Source organism: Trichosurus vulpecula, chromosome 5 (genome assembly GCF_011100635.1).
Source record: "Trichosurus vulpecula isolate mTriVul1 chromosome 5, mTriVul1.pri, whole genome shotgun sequence".
NCBI classification, from domain to species: domain Eukaryota; kingdom Metazoa; phylum Chordata; class Mammalia; order Diprotodontia; family Phalangeridae; genus Trichosurus; species Trichosurus vulpecula.
The window spans coordinates 159,184,164-159,203,502 of NC_050577.1; the positions used below are offsets into that span (position 1 = coordinate 159,184,164).

At 35.1% G+C, this 19,339-nt stretch overlaps 1 protein-coding gene across 1 annotated transcript in view; it reads right to left on the minus strand.

The window, feature by feature from the left end:
• Window positions 1–11,136: 11,136 nt before the first annotated feature.
• LOC118851101 (protein piccolo-like) overlaps window positions 11,137–19,339 on the minus strand; it is a 41,739-nt gene continuing 33,536 nt past the window's right edge. The window contains exon 3 of the mRNA XM_036760652.1: window positions 11,137–12,564. Coding sequence (XP_036616547.1) covers window positions 11,137–12,564 — 1,428 coding nt within the window. The remainder of the gene's footprint in view (window positions 12,565–19,339) is intronic.

The following is a 19,339-nucleotide window of genomic DNA, read 5'->3' on the forward strand; positions in this document are numbered from 1 at the left end:
TACCTCAAAATGTGTCTCAGAGGGGTCCAAGACAAAACTACCTTTTACTCAACTCTGTAAAGGTCCTTCCAATGTACAAAGTTCTAGGTTTCTTAATTTTTGCATGAATTACTTGAAGAATCAATGAAAGAGATGGATTTCCCTTTGCTTCATTTACTTATGCATTAGGCATGTCTGCCCAGAAATCAATGACTTTGTTGCAGAAGAACGTTGGTTTTTATTTCACCACTTAAGCTGATAATACTAACCTGCTCTACTTGATGTCAGTTCCTAACCACATATTCCAATTTGGAGTAAAATTAACTTAATATTCTAAATATAGTGTTGAGGCACATTGTTTCAATAATCACAAATGACATGGTCAGTTAATTTTTATAAAAATTTCAAAGTCAACTATCTGTCTAAAAGGACATTCACAATTTCAAGATGGTGACAGATCAGTGCAATCAGCAAATGTCTGCTATTTTTTAGAATTCTGGTGAATCACTATAACAATTCTAGTTTCTATATCCTATTTGGCAGAATCATAAATATAACTTTTCTATGACCAAAGACTACAGCCAAAATGTAAATATATGTATCTATGTGTAAACATATACACATGTGTATATATAATCAAAATTAGGCCATACCAACCATAGATAAGTAAACCCAGTCATCATTTCTCATTACAAGATATACTAGTTAGAAAACAATAGCAAAATTCATTTGTAGTAGAAAAAAGGATCTAGAATACCAAGGAGAATAAAGAAAAATGGTAAGAATTAAGAGGACTATCCCAGACAGTCCTCAAAATATAATATAAAGTAGAAATCATCAAAACAATTATTGTCGTTAAAAATAGAGAAGTGGATCAATGAAGCAAACTAGAAAAGGAAGAATCAGAAATAATAGCACTCAATAAGCAGTAGTGGGGAGGGGGAATCACAAACAAACTACTTAGGAAAGAATTCCATGTTTAATAAATGCTAGGAAAACTAGATAGCAGCCTGGTAGAAATACACCTTAGACCAATACCTTATATCACATTTTTAAAAAATCATTATGGACACACCATCTTTCTTGGTCATACCATAAATAAAATGAGGGCTGAGCTAGATTATATGCCCTTAACAGCCATGGACTCAGGAGATGAATCGTTAACTAAACAAGGAATAGAGGCAAGTACAAAGGACAAAAATAGATCATGTTGATTAAATGAAGTTTAAAAAGTTTTTAAACATAATCAAATAGGGAAAAATCATATCAAATTTCTCAAATAAGGGTTTGGTATCCAAAAGATTTAGAGACAGATATCTAATAGCAATACACAAAACCAAAACCATATCTGATTAATGGTAAAAGAACATGAATGAACAGTTGAACAGTTCTCAAAAGAAGAATTATAAACTACTCATAACCATATGAAAAAATGTTCCAAGTCACTAATAAGAGAAATATAAATCAAAATGGCCATAAGGTTTCACCTCACTCTCACCATATTGGAAAAAAATAGGAATAGTCAATGCTGAAAGATAGCGAAACTAAGACATTATTGGTGCAAATTAGTATACCCATTTTGGAAACAATTTGTTATTATACAGATAAAGTGGATAAAATGTCCATACTTTTTGAACCAAGGATTCTATTGCTAGTCCTAAGAGGGTCATTGACAAAAAGAAAAATCTTTATATACCCAATTATTTATAACAAAGAAAGGGGTAGCAAAGAATGGGGAATAATGTAGAATCAATTAGGATCAATTGATAAATACCTAAACAAACTGGGTACATTAATATAGTGGAATATTTCTGCACTGTATGAAGCAGTGAATATGATTACTACCTAGAAGCCTGTAAAGAATTACATAAACTGATGCAAAATGAAGTACAGCCAAGAAACTGGAAATACAATGTCAGCCATGTAAATGGAAAGAACAACAACAAAACCACTGAAGATAAAAATTTCAAAATTACAAAGAACAACCTTGGCCCCAAAGTATGAGAAGGCATCTCTTCTCTTTTGAAAAAAATGTATGCATGTGGGGGGAAGGGTTCCTGGTTGTGGAGCACTGCACATATTATCAGATCTTTTCAGTGTGTTGATCTATTTGGTTGATTTTTTTCCTCTTTTAACTTAAAAACAATGTTATATAGGATGGCTCTGCGAAGAAGAAGAGCAGGGATACAGGGGGAAAATTTAACTTACATAGAAAATAAAAGACATCAATAATAATTTATTTAAAAGAAATATCTATATCTTCATAGTTATCTATCTAGGGAAGCACATACTAGATAGATCTATATCTAGCTGTCTATCTATCTATCTCCCTATTTGATAAGAAATTCTGGTGGGGGAGGGTGAAAGGAAACAGACTAATTCTGAAGCCACAGGACCTGGATTCAAATTTCTCATCTCTGGGACTTGGGCAAATCACTTCATTTCCTCAGGCCTCAGATGCATCATCAGTAAAATGAAGCGGTTGGACTATGTGACTTCTGAGCCTTTTTTCAACTTCAGATCTATGATCCCCTGATAAGTATTTTCTAAACTTCTCAGTCTCTTACTCATCATAAAGCTATTTTAAGAACCTTTCATTTCTTCTCTTCAAGCATTGAGATGGCCATCATTAACACACCAGTCATACACTAAATTTTACTAAGTAAAAACAGAAGCTATGCTGTCATCACAAATAAAATAAAGGAGCAATTCAAATATTTTTATTTGAATCATGGCTCATTACTTTTCACCCCATTCTATGAACGTCAAGATAATCTTTCAGACTTCTGGTAAAGTTTGGGTGCTTAAAAATAAGGTGTATTAAGGTTAAGCAGAATTTCTCAGCTTAGAAACACATTCTATTCAGAATATCTGTTTAGTTTCTTGGTCTAATCTCCAAAAAATGTATATCTTATCATGCACTGTGCTAATTGGTTTAATATGGCTACTATGCACTTCTAAACTTGCTTCTCTCATTTTAGCCGTGTAGCTCAGTTTCATTCAGGAGTTCAGTCACTAAATCCCCACTAATAAAGGAGAGGAAATGTGGTTACAGACACAGTTGTGGAGTACCACTATTCAGGTAAGTGTTAACAATGATGATAAAAGAAATTAGGTAAGGGCCAGAAAGAAAAATCAGTTATTGGCTGAAATCTTAGCTATCTGACATTTTTATTCTCATTTTCTTGGAAATTTACATTTGAGAGAACTAAGGTACATTTTGAAGTAGTATAACACATTGATTTTTTAATCAGACACATCATTGTAATCAGACATCCCTCATCCACACTAACTCTAGAAGGCTGAAGTTTCCTAGTGTATTGAAAGCTTTTTCTTGAGGGCCTCCCTAGAACAATTTCTCAACAACTGTGGAAACAATCCTGGAGTCCACACACAATGCACATCTGCGCCTGCTCTGCAAATTATAATCCTAAAGAGTTCCCAAGGGCATGGAGAGGTGAATCAACTTCTTCAGAAAAAGGAATTCAGCATGTATCAGAGGGAGAACTTCCACCCGAGCCTTCCTGATCCAGAAGCCCACAATCTGTCCACCATGCTCAAAATATCAACAAATAATACGTCCAAAAGTATCAACTATTCCTAAAAATATAAATATTCATCTGATAATATTGAAGTAGTCTATTACATATCATAAGTATATAATAAACATTTGTTGAATTCATATGAGGAAAGGGAAAATCCTAGAATAAATTTTTCTCTATGTCAAAGGGGAAAACAAGCAGGTAGGCGCTGGATGCCAAATGGGAGAGAGGAGTTGCCTCCAAAAAAGGTAAGAGGACCCCCCCAAAAAATCTGGACTCCTGAAGACAAACATCACCAACTTCCAAATTTTGTCTACAGTACATCCCATTTCTCAAACAATATTCATTTATTTAGTACCAACTGTGTACAAAGCTATGAAGAGAATATGGTTTTACTCTGTGCAGACAGCTATGTAAGTGTGGAGGCTTTTCTTACTATTCCAGTAGTGCAGTAACTGAAATGTTCTTTAATTATAACAAAAGCTTCAGCCACTCTCATCATCCTAAATCAATCCCACTGGCTGTTTTCTTTTAATTACTGCTAAAAATAGCACAGTTCCACCTGAACTACACTTCCAAAGGAAAGCTAGAGTGTCAGTAAACAACGTGCCTTCTCATTGAGTAAACTATCAGAGAGGATGCTTGCTGATTTCCTTTTAGTATTCACTATGTCTCCTAAAGCTCTATGGCCCTTTGAAATCTATTAAATAGCATGAATTTATTCATACATTTTTTTGTTTTCTTCAGTAACATTCCAAGATACAGGATGCTACTGGGGAGTGGGGGGACACCTACACTGAGCTGTAAAAGAAAAAGCTGACAGGCAGTAAACTAAGACAACAAAACTAATAATAACATACTCTAAGCAACAGGATGGGTGGAAGTGAGGAATGTAAACAGAAGCAATCACGATAATAGAATTGGATAAGATTTGTGACTTTCATGAAAAGAACGGATCTCTATTTAAAACCTTGCTCCACTGACAGAATGGCAAAACGCTTACAAATGATCCTTCAATTCATTGCAACAACTGCATGCCTATGATCCCTAGCAGTGGATAATAAAAGTACGCATATAGTGTTCAAAAATAACTGTAAAGTGGTGCTGGTTTTGCTGTTGGCCCACTTTCTGCTGCTCCACTTTCTGCTGCATTAAGGAATATAACTATAAATTAAAGACTAATATTCCAATGGATTGGGAGCTCCTTCAGATAGGGCCTGGCATAGAGAGGGCACTTAATAAATGCTTGTTGACTTGATTTGATTTGTTATCTTTGATCTGAAGTGTTACATAGGGATAGAGAGTTCCAAGTTAGGAAGAGCTCAAGTTTTGTTTCTGATACAAACAGGCTGTGTGACTCTGGAGAAGTTACTAAACCTCTCATTGTGCTAAGGACTTTGGTGAGTATAAAACACAGACCAGGTGTTTTTTACAACAAATAATTTCCTCCCACTACAGTTTCTCATTAAATCAAAAAAGTAGTAAAACAGAGGAGAGAATATTCAAATGTTCATTAGGCCTGCCTTAATTGTTTTAGTCTCTGTGCATGCCAGCTAGTGCTTATTTTCACGCCTAAAGTAATGTCATGGTAAATGCATGCTCCTAGTCCTCCGGCTTATACTTCCTCTTGCTACAACATCTCACTTTTCTAAAAATGAAACTGAAAAAGTGACTCACACTGCCATGTATCAATATGCATCACCCTATACGTCAACATCCAGAATTAAACATTTGTTGTATTTTAAGTTCCATTTCCTTACCAATAGGAGGAGCTTATTATTAGATGTCTTTTTTCCCTTTCCACAAGGATTTTCAACCTAGAACTTGAACAATCTTAAAGAAAAAAACTATCTTGTTTCAGTATTCTATTTGAAATTCCCGTATTTCTCCAGCAATGAGCTACATCTAGTATAACATGGGTGTAGTAACCAACCATCTATAAACCATTATTGTTCAGGGTACTATTGTCAATATCAGCAATATTGTGGTGGTCAGTACAATCGATCCCTTTTAAGCTAGATGAACAATCACATGATTGTTCATAAAATCAATGTTTGCCTTAGAATCACAACTCTTTCTTTTATCTTCTGAAGAATGTATAGCAGATCATTATTATATAGATTAAGAAAAATGTCTCATCCTCCAAACTTTAACTATATACAGCCCACCCAAAAACCCCACAGATTTTAAGGTAGCTTTCATCCTCTTTATAAGGTGTATTTGTGTTTTATCCCTTTACAAACTACTTTATTCTTTTAATTTCTTGTTAAGAGCAATTATATTTGATCATGACTTCTGGACTCTCGCAAAACAGGTCATTATAATACCTGTATTTTTAGATTATACTTGTATTCTTTTTGCAAATTCCTACAAAGAGAATCCAAATTATAGTCACAAGAGGTGTTATTCAGGCAGCAGATAGATAAAAATACCACCCACTGCATCTTCTCTGTGCCTGCTCTGAAGGGAATTGGGAGGAGTAACGAGACAGTAAGTGGTAGTGTAGAAAAGGTAAGAAAACGGGCACCAAAGAGGTTATCAGGGCCTGCTTTTGTCTACAATTTCGAGATGGTTAAGACAGGGCCAGATATTCACAAGCATGCAGTAGAAGGAGAGGAATATTATCTGAAATACTATGACCACTCTTAAATGGTATTAAATTAATCAGAGGGTCTAACAACATCAAAATCAGATATAAATGTTATTCCCAAACAATATGTAGGAATCCATACATTAAGTGGGGTTTTGCACCATTTTTAAGTCATTAGTATTGTATTACCAGCATCCTAAGTGTTATTTCTTAAAATTGTTCTGGATTTGAGGCGTCATCAATGTGAGGAACTCCCAGTATGGAAATTCCCTCCATGTATGAAAGGTCTGCAGAATGACCATTGATCTGCAGATTAACCATTCATCCATAACTATTAACTTAGAGAGTTGTCTGTAGTGCAGAGGTACAGTGATCTTCCCATAGTCACACAGATACCGTATAGAAGGCAAGACTTGATCAACTTCTCCATATTCCCTATCCATACACATCATCGTGTGACAAATGAGATTTGACAAGATGCAATGTTAATACTCCCAATACTTTGGGAGGCGACATGACTCAGTGGAAAGAATATTGCATTTGGAATCAGAGGACCTAGGTTTAGATGACGCTTCTCTCGCTTAACTACCTATGTTATTGTTGGTATGTGACATTACCGCATTGGATTTCAGTTTCTTTATCTGTAAAATACAGAGTTTGAACTGCATAACCTCTAAAGTCCCTTTCAAATCTAAATAGATGATGCTATTTCATTGAAATCTAAGATATAGGAAATCACAACGGCTTCACAAGTAGCAAAGGAGACACAAATAAACAACAGGAATAAATAAAGACAATGTTCCAACATTACATGACACTCTACTTTCGTCATAAGAAATATTTGATGCTTACTGGTAAAATAAAATAAAAATATAGTGCAATTTGCATGCTTGCTTTATATTCTCTGTGTACTTCTTGAGGTAAATTTTGTAACCAGAGCTCATTTTCAATGGCTGTGGTCAATGCTGAAATTGTGACAAAAATCATGTAAGCATCTTAATTTAGGAGAACCTACCTTTTTGCCTTGAGGATCATTCAATACTCTAAATGTAAACAGAAATGATAATGGTTGACCACTGATAACAATGGCCCACACAGTAGCCAAATTCCAAGGGTCTCCAAGATTTCCTTTGAATGATGTTTATTTGTCAATAACATCATTTTTCCTAATGGAAAAGATAGGACATGTCCCTTCATATGTAGTCTTGTTCTATTTTTTCTTGTTCTATTATTTACTATATTTTTAAAGGCATGACAAAAGTATAGTTCTAAGTTCACAGAAAGGATGAATAGTCAGCAACATCATTTTATCCTACACCCATATGCTACGACCCTCAGAATATAACCAAGGGATAAAAACAAAAAAAGGGACATCTGCCACAATAAATTTATTTCAAATTTTGCCCACAGCAGCATTAACTATTGTGACTCTGAATTTCCAGACAAGCTCAGTTCTTCCAGATTCCTACTTTAGCCAAAACAATTCTCTCATTATTCATTAAGGACATAAGATCACCTCTAGTATACAGCACTTAGTTCTACATTCCTATTTATGATCTAGTCTATAAGAAAAGACAAAACTCACCATGATATACAGTACACTATAATCAAAATGCAAGTGGTCTTGGGTTCAGATAACTTGCATTCAGCTTCTAACATGCACTATGTTTCACTGAAATCTCTCTGACTGCTAGTTTCAATTCTCTCTAAAATGAGAATAATAATGTACATACTACCTACCTTGGAAGGCGATTATGAGGAAATGGCTTTGGAAAACCTAAAACACAATGTAAGAATGAATCATCCTTATACTTCAGCTCCAACCCATTGTCTACCTATTCCATACTTAATATTGTCAGAGAAAAGAGAAGCCTGAAAGCTTAAGTGTCAAGGCTCTCCGGGAACTCAATTACATAATTTTGCCATATCTTGGACTAAAGTTCACCATGTGATGAGTTCTTGTCTAGGTCCTGGATACATCACTCCAAAACAAACTGACTATGCTAGAACTTCACAAAATGTAAGAGACGTTTAGACTTAATCAAAAAATAAAATCAGATCAGATAAGGTATCTTATTTCCATAGTTCAAAAGTTACTTATGGAAAATTAAAACAAACAAAATCTACAAGCTAAGATACATACCATGAAGAGATAGCCATAGGACCACATTATTTTAAGTCTAGATCTTGAAAGAACCTTAGCAGTCATCTAAGACAACCCCCTTATTTTAAAGTTGAGAAAATTTAAGTCCAGGAAGATTAAATAACTTGTCGCAGGTTACACAGGAAGTACTCTGTGACATAAAAAACAACTTTCTCATAAGAAACAGGAAAATCCTATGTGCCATCCCATACAGATATAGACATTAAGATATATAGATAGATATAAATCAATCTCTGTGTACACACACACACACACACACATGCACACACACCACTGTCCACATCACAAATTCTAGACTGCCAAAATGCATGTGACCAGAGAAAGAAATAATCCTTTGGCAGAAAGCAGAAAGGGTTGAATAAGCACAAGAAATTTAAATGCCTAGGTGTTTTCCTTATTCCTCTTCTATTTGAAAAGGGCCATGATGAGAGAAATTAATTTCACTTGTCTTCTACTTTTACTAAAATATGTTCATAAATTCTAGAGCACTACTTCTCCCAGCAAGCCATGTTACCACCTTTACAAATCAACCGATCAAAGAATCCTTCTGGGTTATCAGATGTGGTTTCCCTGTCAAAGCATTGTTAGATGATTGCTGAACTTTTGGTAAATACTGCCATGGAGACTTGGGGGCAATGCAGAAAATAGAAAGTATAAAGCATAAAACAACATTTTAATTTTGACCCTCTGCGTTCAGGAAAGACTGCAGTAAAACCTTTATTAATAAGAATATTTTAAGCCTTCTAACATTCTAAAAGCATAAGATTCACCCTCAGTGTTTCCCTGCAGGAAATAACTCTCCTATTCTTATATCTCAAGTAATGAAATTAAATAGTTAAAAAACACAGAATAGCTAAAAAGCTTCATCTAGGCATGAACAAACACTTGTATTCTTTCAAGAATTACTGAAATTATGTCAGAGAATAACCATGTTGGACCTAGCCCCTTATTTTCCATATATACTCCAATTTTTCAAAATAAGCATGTCGTAGAGTTGACTCTCTATACAATATAGTGGTTATAGTTTACTATTTGTACTTTTCAAATTTTTATTACCTTAATGTTATTATTCTCCTTTTAAACATTTAAGATATTTGCCTTATACTATTATCCTAAAGATGTTATTTAAAGAATAAAATGTTGAAAATCCTAAAATAACATTAGGTAATTGTTTTTGAGAGTGAATATCTCAAAAACAAAACAGTACAAATTGGAATAAAGTTTTTTGCCACTCTTAATGATGAGGTAAATATAACTTTATACCCGTATCTAAGATAGGTGCAATTTAACAGTATTCCCAATATTTAAAATAGGATATAAATTCAGATAAAAAGTAAAGGTGACTCATTTATATATAACTTTTCACATTAGGTCAAAGTTACTGGTGGTCAAAAGGCAATGACAATTTTTGGTTTGTACTTGAGTTTGTGAAAAAGAGTTTATTTAATGTTGTATAGAAAACAAAAAATTAAACATGCTCATTTATTAATTGCAATAGCTAATATTAAGATTTAAATGCCAAAGAATTGGAAAATAAGGGATATGTGAGTGGAATGATAAAGTGACTGGAAAGAACATGTTGAATAATATTTGAAATCTATTGAATGAATCTGAGGTCCAGAATTCTTGGCATAAACTTTTGTCACTGTTGTCAAAATTGCTAATATCACTTTTTGTACACGTCCATCCTCTTCATTAACCCTATCCAGCACACCACACTAATCAGTACAGATATTTTCAAATGACTATTAATTACACATATTCCTAAGTATTCTTGGGTAATTTTAATGTTTGTATAATATATTATATGCATGTACATATATATGTTATATTTACATATATACACACATATACATGTGTTGTGCATATATGTGTATGTGTGTATATATATGTGTGTGTGTATACGTAATGTGTGTGTGTGTGTGTATGTTGTGGTTCCTGTTTTAACTAAGACTATGAATTCTTTATAATTCAGGGTCTAATTTTCCATTTCTTTCCTACATCCTTTTTAAAAAGTTTTTTTTTATTTTATTCTGAACTTAAATAAAACAGGCATTTCCATAACAGAATAGAAGAATAAAGATGATTGTGCATAAAACTGCAAATCTATTATGTACAGCTTGCTATTTTTTAAAGTTATTGTGTAACTTTTTTCCCTTTTTTTCTTCTCTCCCTCTCCCCTAGATACAATTATTTGTGTATGTTTACTCATACACGCACATATATGCTTACACATGTAAAATCTTTCTGTACATTCTTCTATTCTCAGTTCTTTCTCCATATGCAGATAGCATCTTACAGTACCTAGAAAGTATATTTCTATAGCAATGATAAAAAATTTCTGATAGCAAAAGTTAAGAACTATATGAAAAATACATCTGCCCATTTTCATTTCCCAATCCCCATCTATAATCAACCTTATTAAGTTACTCTTATTTCTTGAGCTTTCTTTGGAAATGAAAATTGATATATAATGGATTTTAAATTGTTATAGACTCACATTAACTGAAATTCAGATTGAAGAAAAGATACCCTAGACCAACAATGCTGACATAGTTATTGAATACTGACCTCAATAACAAATAATATACTTATTTAAGCCATAAGTTTATAATTCCAAAAAATTAAGGAACCATTATTATATGAATTTCCCATGTTTCTTTTTTTCTTTATCCTAATATTCCAAATATGTTAACCAACCAGAAGGTAAATCAAACCACTTTTTAACATGATGGTATAATTTCATAAACAGTTAAAACATTTCATAGTTAAAGCATTATTCATTTTGTTTTGCTCACCAGAAGTACAATTTTCTCATCTCATAATATTGATCACTAAAACATCTTAGGATTAAAAGAAAATTAAATGTGATTTCCTACCTCACTTAAGTGTGGCGTCGGGTTAAATCCACAGAGATTGCACACCACATTCTTGCATTCTGTACAAGTATTAAAGTTGGGAGGATCCTTAGAGCCCACATTTAAGCCAGTTTTACAAAGGGGGCAAGTAGATTTTGGCTTGGTGGGCTTTTCTGATTCAAGAGGACCAGCAGCTTTTTGTGGTTCTACCATTTGAGGTTTGCTATCCTTTGTGGGAAGAGGCTTCTTCTCTGATTCTGTGCCTTTGATTGGGGCAACCTGTTCAGTTTTAGGCACCTCAGTTTTTTCACTAATTGGAGCTTTTGTGTCCTTTTTAACAGGTGTGGTTTTAGGAACTGCTTGTGGAGTTTGACTGGTGGGCTTAGGTGGTACCTGAGACACCGGTGGATGTGAAGGAGGAGGGGGTTGTTTGGTTGGAGCCCCTGGCATACCTTGTGCTTGAGTTCCTGCTTGGCCAGCTGTGGAAATTAAATTTGATGCCTGGCTAAAGATAGATGCTCCAAATCCAAATAGCTTCCCAGTCACTGTCTCTTGGGGAGTTGTAGGCTGTGATTTGGGGGCATCCGTAATACCTCCCAGATTAAGACTGAACCGTCTTGACTGCTCTTGAGTCTTAGGGGGCTGCTGGGCAATAGGTGTGGGTTGTCCAGGACTAGGCTTTGTGCCTGGGAGGGTAGGCGATCCTTTTGGCATTTGCTTGGCATCTGGCTTGGGGCTCATTTTGGTTTGTGCTTTCTTAGGGTCTTCCTTCTTTTGAACTGCATCAACTTGTTTTTGACTTTTACTCTCTGAGATCATCCCAGGTTGTGGAGTGAGTTTGGAATCAGATGGAGTACTTGATGGGCCTTTAGAATCAGGTGGGATTTCTTTATCCCCCACTGGTGGGATAATTTGTGTTGGTTTGGCAGAATCTGTTTTAGGAGGCTGTGCTGTTTTCTCCTGAACCTGGGATTGTATTTTGGAGCCTGGGAGATCTGGTTTCACTGAAGCTAACGAGGAAGCCACAACATCTGTTGTAGGCTTCTGTATCTTTGGCTGTTTGGGTTTGTCATCAGCCATTGGTGCCTTGGCTTGTTCGGATTTCAGAGAAGGCTCTGGGTGAGGGTTTGGCTGGGTTACAGACTCTCTGGGGGAAGGCTGCTTGGCTTTTGCTGGAGGAGAGCCTGGAATGGATGGTTGTTTTGTGAGTGGCGGAGGCTTTTTCATCTCAGGGGGCTTTGAAAGATCTGGTTTAGGGGTAACATCTTTCTTCAGGGAAGGCTGCTGGGATGGAGGGGCTGGTTTAGTCACGGAAGATGCTGTAACCACAGGGCTAACCTTCTGTTTCTGCTGAGGAGTTGGTGGAACTGGGGCCAAATCACCACCCAATGCTCTTTGCATCTGGCAGTTTAAACAAAGCCACTCTTTAACCTGTAAGGAACAAAAATAAATGTAATTAAAATACCAATTCAGAGGGTTTTCAAAAGATTATAAATTGGTAAATAAGCAAGAATCACATAAATATTCACAATAAGGAGTTGCTCCTTGAGGACAGAGGCTATGTCTTATTCATCTTCGTGTGCCACTAAATGCCTAGACCTTAACATGTGCTCAATAAATATTTGTAGAATAAACAAATGAGCATCTCCCAAATGAATCAAAACATTGATTACAACCAAAAAGGTTAATGGAATTAAAAACTGGAGATCTGTAAAATGTGAAAAAGCTATGTTTCTGAAGAAAAGGAGATATTGAAGATCAATATGATAGTGCATTTCCTTCTCAGGCAATATATATATATATATATATATATATATATATATATATATATATATATATATATATATATATATATATATTATATATGTGTGTGTGTGTGTGTGTGTGCACGCATATGTATCTATATGTATAGATACACACACATATATACACAGAAATATACTCACACAAACACATACACACATACATACACATGTATATATATATATATAGATATAGATATAGATAGATATATACATACATACACACATACACACATTTTTGTATGTAAACTCTTTGCTTTAATTAGTATAAAATTTGTCCTTTTGTTCCAACCAGATCTGATTTAGGCAGAAATCAGGGCACACAAAAAAGGTTGTTAAAAATTCCTAAGATTAGCCTACAGATAAGGCTTACAAGAGATTTCTCCAGTGATATCCAGTACAGAGTTCTAAGTCCTGAACGAAGCTCTTCAAAAAGATGCATATGCTTTACTCAGTGAGATATGGTAGAAGGAACTTAAAATCAGAAAATGTGGTTTTAAATCACTGCTCTCTTCCCTTACCAGCAGTGTGACTTTAAACAAATCACTACCTTTCTCTAGGTCTATTTCCTCCTTTAGAAAATGAAGTGGGAAGGCGGGAATGGACTAAATGACCTCTAATGTCCCTTCCAGATCCAAATCTTATAACTTTATGATTCTTCAAATTAAAATATAAATTAGATGATCTCTCATGGTAGGTTTAGAGAATGAAATTTGCCTGCTCAGATGACAGGAAAAAAGTGTCAGTTCATCCATGTGGTCCATCTATAGCTCTTCTATTGAAAATCATCAACCACATGATGTGATCAGAGTTTATAAAATTGTTTCTTACAAAAAGAACTTAAGTAAAAGGCTTATATGACTTATCTTAAAGCTGATAAAAATGCCTATATGATCTCTAACTAGAATGAAATAACATTTATTATGAAAGTATACACCCTGGGGATAATTGTGTACTTCAGAAGAGGATTGGACCACTCTCAGATAATATATGGATTGCATACAAAAATCTATCTCATGAGTATATTTCTAAAAATACACTTCATGACTAAATGCTTTTAGAACTAAACTCTCCTGTCAACAGTTGCTTTTCATTCTCATCAATATTAAACCTTTGAAATCTCAAAGCAGATTAAATTGCTTTCTAAAGGCACCAATTACAAGGGAGCAGAAATCCCAAGAAGCAATCATTCCATCATCTATGTTATGTGGAATGATCTGTGAAAACACTTCAGTACACCAATTCATCTCCCCAGTTCTAATTTCCAGCCCTATTCTTCTGCTGTCTCCTTATAAGTCCCTCTCTTCCAAAATTTGATTTCAACTCTTTTACAATCTCCCACTCACCTCCTGGTCCAAGGAAAGGAAAAAATAAAGAGAAGGGAATGGAGGGGAAGGAAGAATCACTCAGCTGGGCAATAAAATTAAGGATGAATTCAAAGGATGTGGAAACTGGTCAGGAACATAAAGATTTTACAGTGAAGCTTGCTCATTTCCTAGATATGGAAACTCAGGCCCTTAAAGGTTGAATTATTTGCCCAAAGTCACAAGTAGTTGATTCTAGATTTGAAACTCCATTCCTCTGATTCTAAATAAATGCTTTTTTCTATTGCATTGCTATAAGCCTTTGTAAATTTCTAAAGATACCATAACTTCTATTTTTGAAACGTGTCTACAGTTGTGTTAACCTTCTTAAATCAAATACTTTGGGGGGGGGGGGCATTTCCTTATTGGTTCCTTCTATTCACTTTATCAAATCCTACATATAAATGATATGCTCAAACCACACATTAATAATTTGTCTATGTTTTCCTCTTCTAAGATTATTTTTGATAACAAGTAAATTTCTTGCATTTATTATACACATCAAAAAAAAACTCCAAGGATTTGCTTCCAGTTTTACCATTCAAATGTCACATACTACCTGTTTTAATGTGCCCTCTAGTTTCATCTTTGGATTTTTCTAGATTATTGGTAGAAGAGAAAAACATCATCATACTTAATAGTATATGCTCTGTCTCATCCCAATACCTGAGGCTTTTTTATCTGTTTTTTTTGTTTATTTTTTTTGCTTGTTTCTTTGGTTTGGTTTTGAGACTCTCTCCCTACATCACCAAGGCTCAAAGTCTAATAGTTATTCTTGGGCTAATCCCAGTACTGATCAGTACAGGAGTTTTGACCTGTTCCACTTTCTGCCTATGCCAGGTCTCCCCTCCTTAGGCATCCTAGTGGCTCCCACTACCAAGAGCTCACATTGGCACTAGACATGATGTGAATAATCAATAGCCTTTAGCCCTACTGCAACTTGAAATTCTCAAGCTCAAGCAATCCATCAGACTCAGCCTCCCCAATAGAATGGATTACAGACATATACTACCATATCTGGTACAAGTATATACATGTATATACTTGTACCAGATATGGTACTCTCTCTCTCCTCTTGGTGGTAGTATTGGAAGTGGTGAATGGATATTGACCCCATATTCTTTCCATTGGTAGCAAATGCACAAAGTTCTCCTTCTCTTCCTTCCTCCTAGTCAACCTGTAGAATCCTGACCTTTCACCCAATAGTCTTTCATTCTTGAGTTTCTACAAATGAAATATATCACAACCTAGAGGGTCCTTGACACTCTTGGAACACAAGTTAAAGTCATCTTTCTGCTTCTCTCACAATATAAAAAGTTGTCTTCCTCTAGAGATTTGGAAAACAGCCTCTTTCGTATTTAATCTAATTCCACAGGCCAAATACTTGGAAATGAAAAGTATTTTTATGCAATGTATTTTATTTTCCTCAGGATTTTGACAGTTTTTTTACTGAAAGCACTGGTATTCCCATTTCATTCTAACTCAATAAAGAGAAAACTGTCAATGTTAAGGATTTTATTTACCTGTATGTTGTAAAATGGGGGGGGGGGATTTCTATAACAAGCTCTACACTTCACCTACTGGATCCCATACCACTTAAAATAAAAGTTATGTTCCTCAGCAATGTCCCTATGAATTTTAACCTAATTAATTGAAGATGTTTAAGTGGTGCAGTGAACAGGGCACTGATTAAGGTTTCAGAAGATCTGGATTCAAACCTAACCTATGAAAATTAACCTTGGGCAATACTAAGCCTTCTGAGCCTCAGTTTCCCTCATTTGTGAAATGAAGTGATAGGGCTAGATGGCCTCTGAAATCCCTTATAGCTCTCTTTTGAACATTCTGTCCATAACATTGACCTAATTCTGCTCTAGGTTGTAAAATACACTACCCTTATTAACATTAATCTGAGCCAGTGGATGAGAGGACATATCAGTCCTTCAAATGTCAGTTTCCCTTTGGATCAAAGAAATATTAGTGATGAACCATTTGGGGCCACAGTTACATGTATCATCATATCCCTAAAGGAGAGGAAGCAACATGTCCCCAAGGTACATTCAAAGCAGCAAATACAGATAAAGGGTTGTAACGAAAATCAATGTTACCAGCAATGTATCTGGAGGAATGAAGGTACTATTATCTAATACCCAGGCTTACTATCTACTTCCAAGTTGTGAATATTCTATCTATTGAAATATTTGGGGAAGCAGTAGCATGTGAAACATGCTTTGAGACTATTTGAATGGCCTTTATATATAATACCACAAAAAACAGTTGACGTATCCCTCAAAGACTTGTTAATACACTAGAGTTAAATGACATAGAAAGTTGGTATATATCCCTTAAAATGATGAGTTTCTTTATTTTGAGAAATTATATTTAAATATGTCTAATTCCTCTGAGACAATTCTAATTAGATCTAGAGCATATTTAGTCATTCATTAAATGTTTGTTGAGTACCTACTTTGCAGATGATACTATGCTAAACATTGAAGGCATTTCATATTAGTATAAGAAATGATCCTTGCCCTCCAGGGACTGCAATCCAATTATAATTGCTCAAAACATACTTGTCTGTGTAGTTAGGCCCAGCTGCTATATCTCCTAGGACAGAAGAAGTTCCAATCGACCTAGGTCCTTTCAAGCTAGCTCCAGAGATTATTTTTTCATCATCATCCACATCATGGGAGCTTCTTTAGGATAGTATGACTGTTGTATGTTTCAAATAATTGTATGTATACAGGCACTTTGGGGGTAGGATGGAAGGAAATAACTGATCTGTTTTTCCTCTCGTTCTTCCTGTCTATTCTTACTCAGAAGTCTCCAACAATTTGAACTTAGTAGAGCATTAGATGATCCTGAGCTGTCTTCCAGGGAGGCAAAAAAAACTGACATGCCACAGTAGCAAGGCTGCATACCCTAATCTAGGTATGATAATTAATACACTGTTCAACATACCTAAAATACCAGAAATCTTGATGGTACATATTTATGACAAACTATGTGGCACATTTTAAAAAGAAGGCATTGTATTGTTAATTAAGGTGGGACTATTCTACCCTTTTAGAATGCTAAATTAATTGTCTTTGAGTCTTACTAGGAGCAAAGCTCCAGGCACACACCCTTTTGCTAACTAAGTGTAAAGCCCCAGGCTCATGCCCTTTTGCTGATTAGGTGTGAATCTTTTGAGCCCTGAACAGAGCATAAAAGCTCAAAGGCTGGTGTTCTGTCTGGGGCTCTCAGTCACTGGAAGAGTGGTGTGGGACTCTGGGCAGCCACCCTAAGATCCTCCCAGCCTATCAATGCAGATGTCGATGCTTTCCTGGTAACTATGATTTGTATTTGGGCTGTTTATAATGTATGTTTGTAATTTGTTTGTATTTGCTCTGAAGTTAAGGTTGCTGGCTTTTCCCCCTGAACGAAGTGAATGATATTTGTATGTTGGATTAAAGTGAGATTGTTAGCCCCTTAATGTTACTTTCCTTAGTAAGGCAGATCAAAGAACCTGTGTTAGTGGCCCTCTGTGTGCTGGTTGTTGGTTTTACACAGCCACAGGAGCTGGTAGCTGAATTGTTGCTACAGGCATAACGTCTCCATTGAGCAATAATATACAAGTTATGCAACTTTCCAATGCATAAGAATTTCACATTTTGCCTAGAGTGCACACATAGGGGCTATATCTTTGAAGCAAAGCATCCTGTGGCAAGATAATATCCAAATACAGTTTTGTTTTGGTTCAGGATAACTACTCATTTACTCCTTTTTTACTACCCTATGGTCCAATTGAGCTGATCTATATCAGCATGTCTCACCTTTCCATCCTTTTGTATAGTCTGTCCCTTCACATATGGAATGCATTGTATCTCTTATAGAGACTCAAGAATCCCTAATATTCTTTAAAGCTCAGCAACATCCTACATGAGGTCCTTCCTGATGCTTCAGTTAAACTCTTTAACTCTGAAATTAATTTGTATTTATTTTGCATTCACTTTGTCTCTCCCATATATAAGTTTGTTGATAATAGAGATCTTTTCATTTTCCCCGTCTATATTTCCAGTTTGAAACACAATTCCTGGCAGATAATAGGGAAGGTTTTAATGAGTTCTTGTACATTGATTCATTTTGTGTCGAACTACAAAATTGGTCTAACCAGGCAATGACCAAATGAATTCATGTAAGTAATCCCTGAGTTGAAGTATGTGTAGACACCTATATTTATAACCCAGGTGCTTTATATCATGGAGCTTGCTCCATATGGCACCATACAACATTAAATGCTCCACCCAAAAATATATTTTCTCTATTTTAGTGAATCTAAGGGCAGAGAGGCTAAAACCATACTTAATATCTTTGTGAAAAAATCTATTTTGTCTTTGTTTTTGTCTTTCAAAGGGAGACAAGGATTATCTGACTCTCTTTTTGCAATGTATTTCATTGTATTTCCAAAAGTTCTGTGCTTAAAAACTAAAACCATCACAGAGTTAATCTCTTTTCAAAAGTCATTTTGTTCAAGTTATAAAAGGTTTTTGCTTTTTTGTGCTTGCTTATTATAAAAAAAAACACTTGGATTCCTTGAAAAAGGTACCTAATATATTTTGAAGTTATTCTTAAGAAAGGAAAGTTCCTGAAAGGTTAGGCTGAAAAGCCAATCTATTTATGCTCAATCTACTCCATTTCTTCAGTAAGTAGTTTAGGAAAAAAATATCTAACAGTACATTCCATCTTTGCAGCTTAAAGTCCTTTAAAAGCCCCATCTGGTTGTAAGCTTTATTATCCCCATTTTACAGATGTCAAACAAAAGTGCAAATACATAAAATGACTCATATAATTATATGTCTTTCATCACATCTCTCGTCCAGGGTCATCATCTGGTATTTTTCCCCCTCCTAGAAAATTTCAAAGATATCTTACCTTACACCAGGACAACCTCTTAGGTTCTTTCTGTTTGGATTTTTCACTGCTGCCCTACCTAGTGTTTTGAAAACTATGAAATCTTACTACCCTTATTTTACTTGCATATGTTGCTATGATACTATAAGC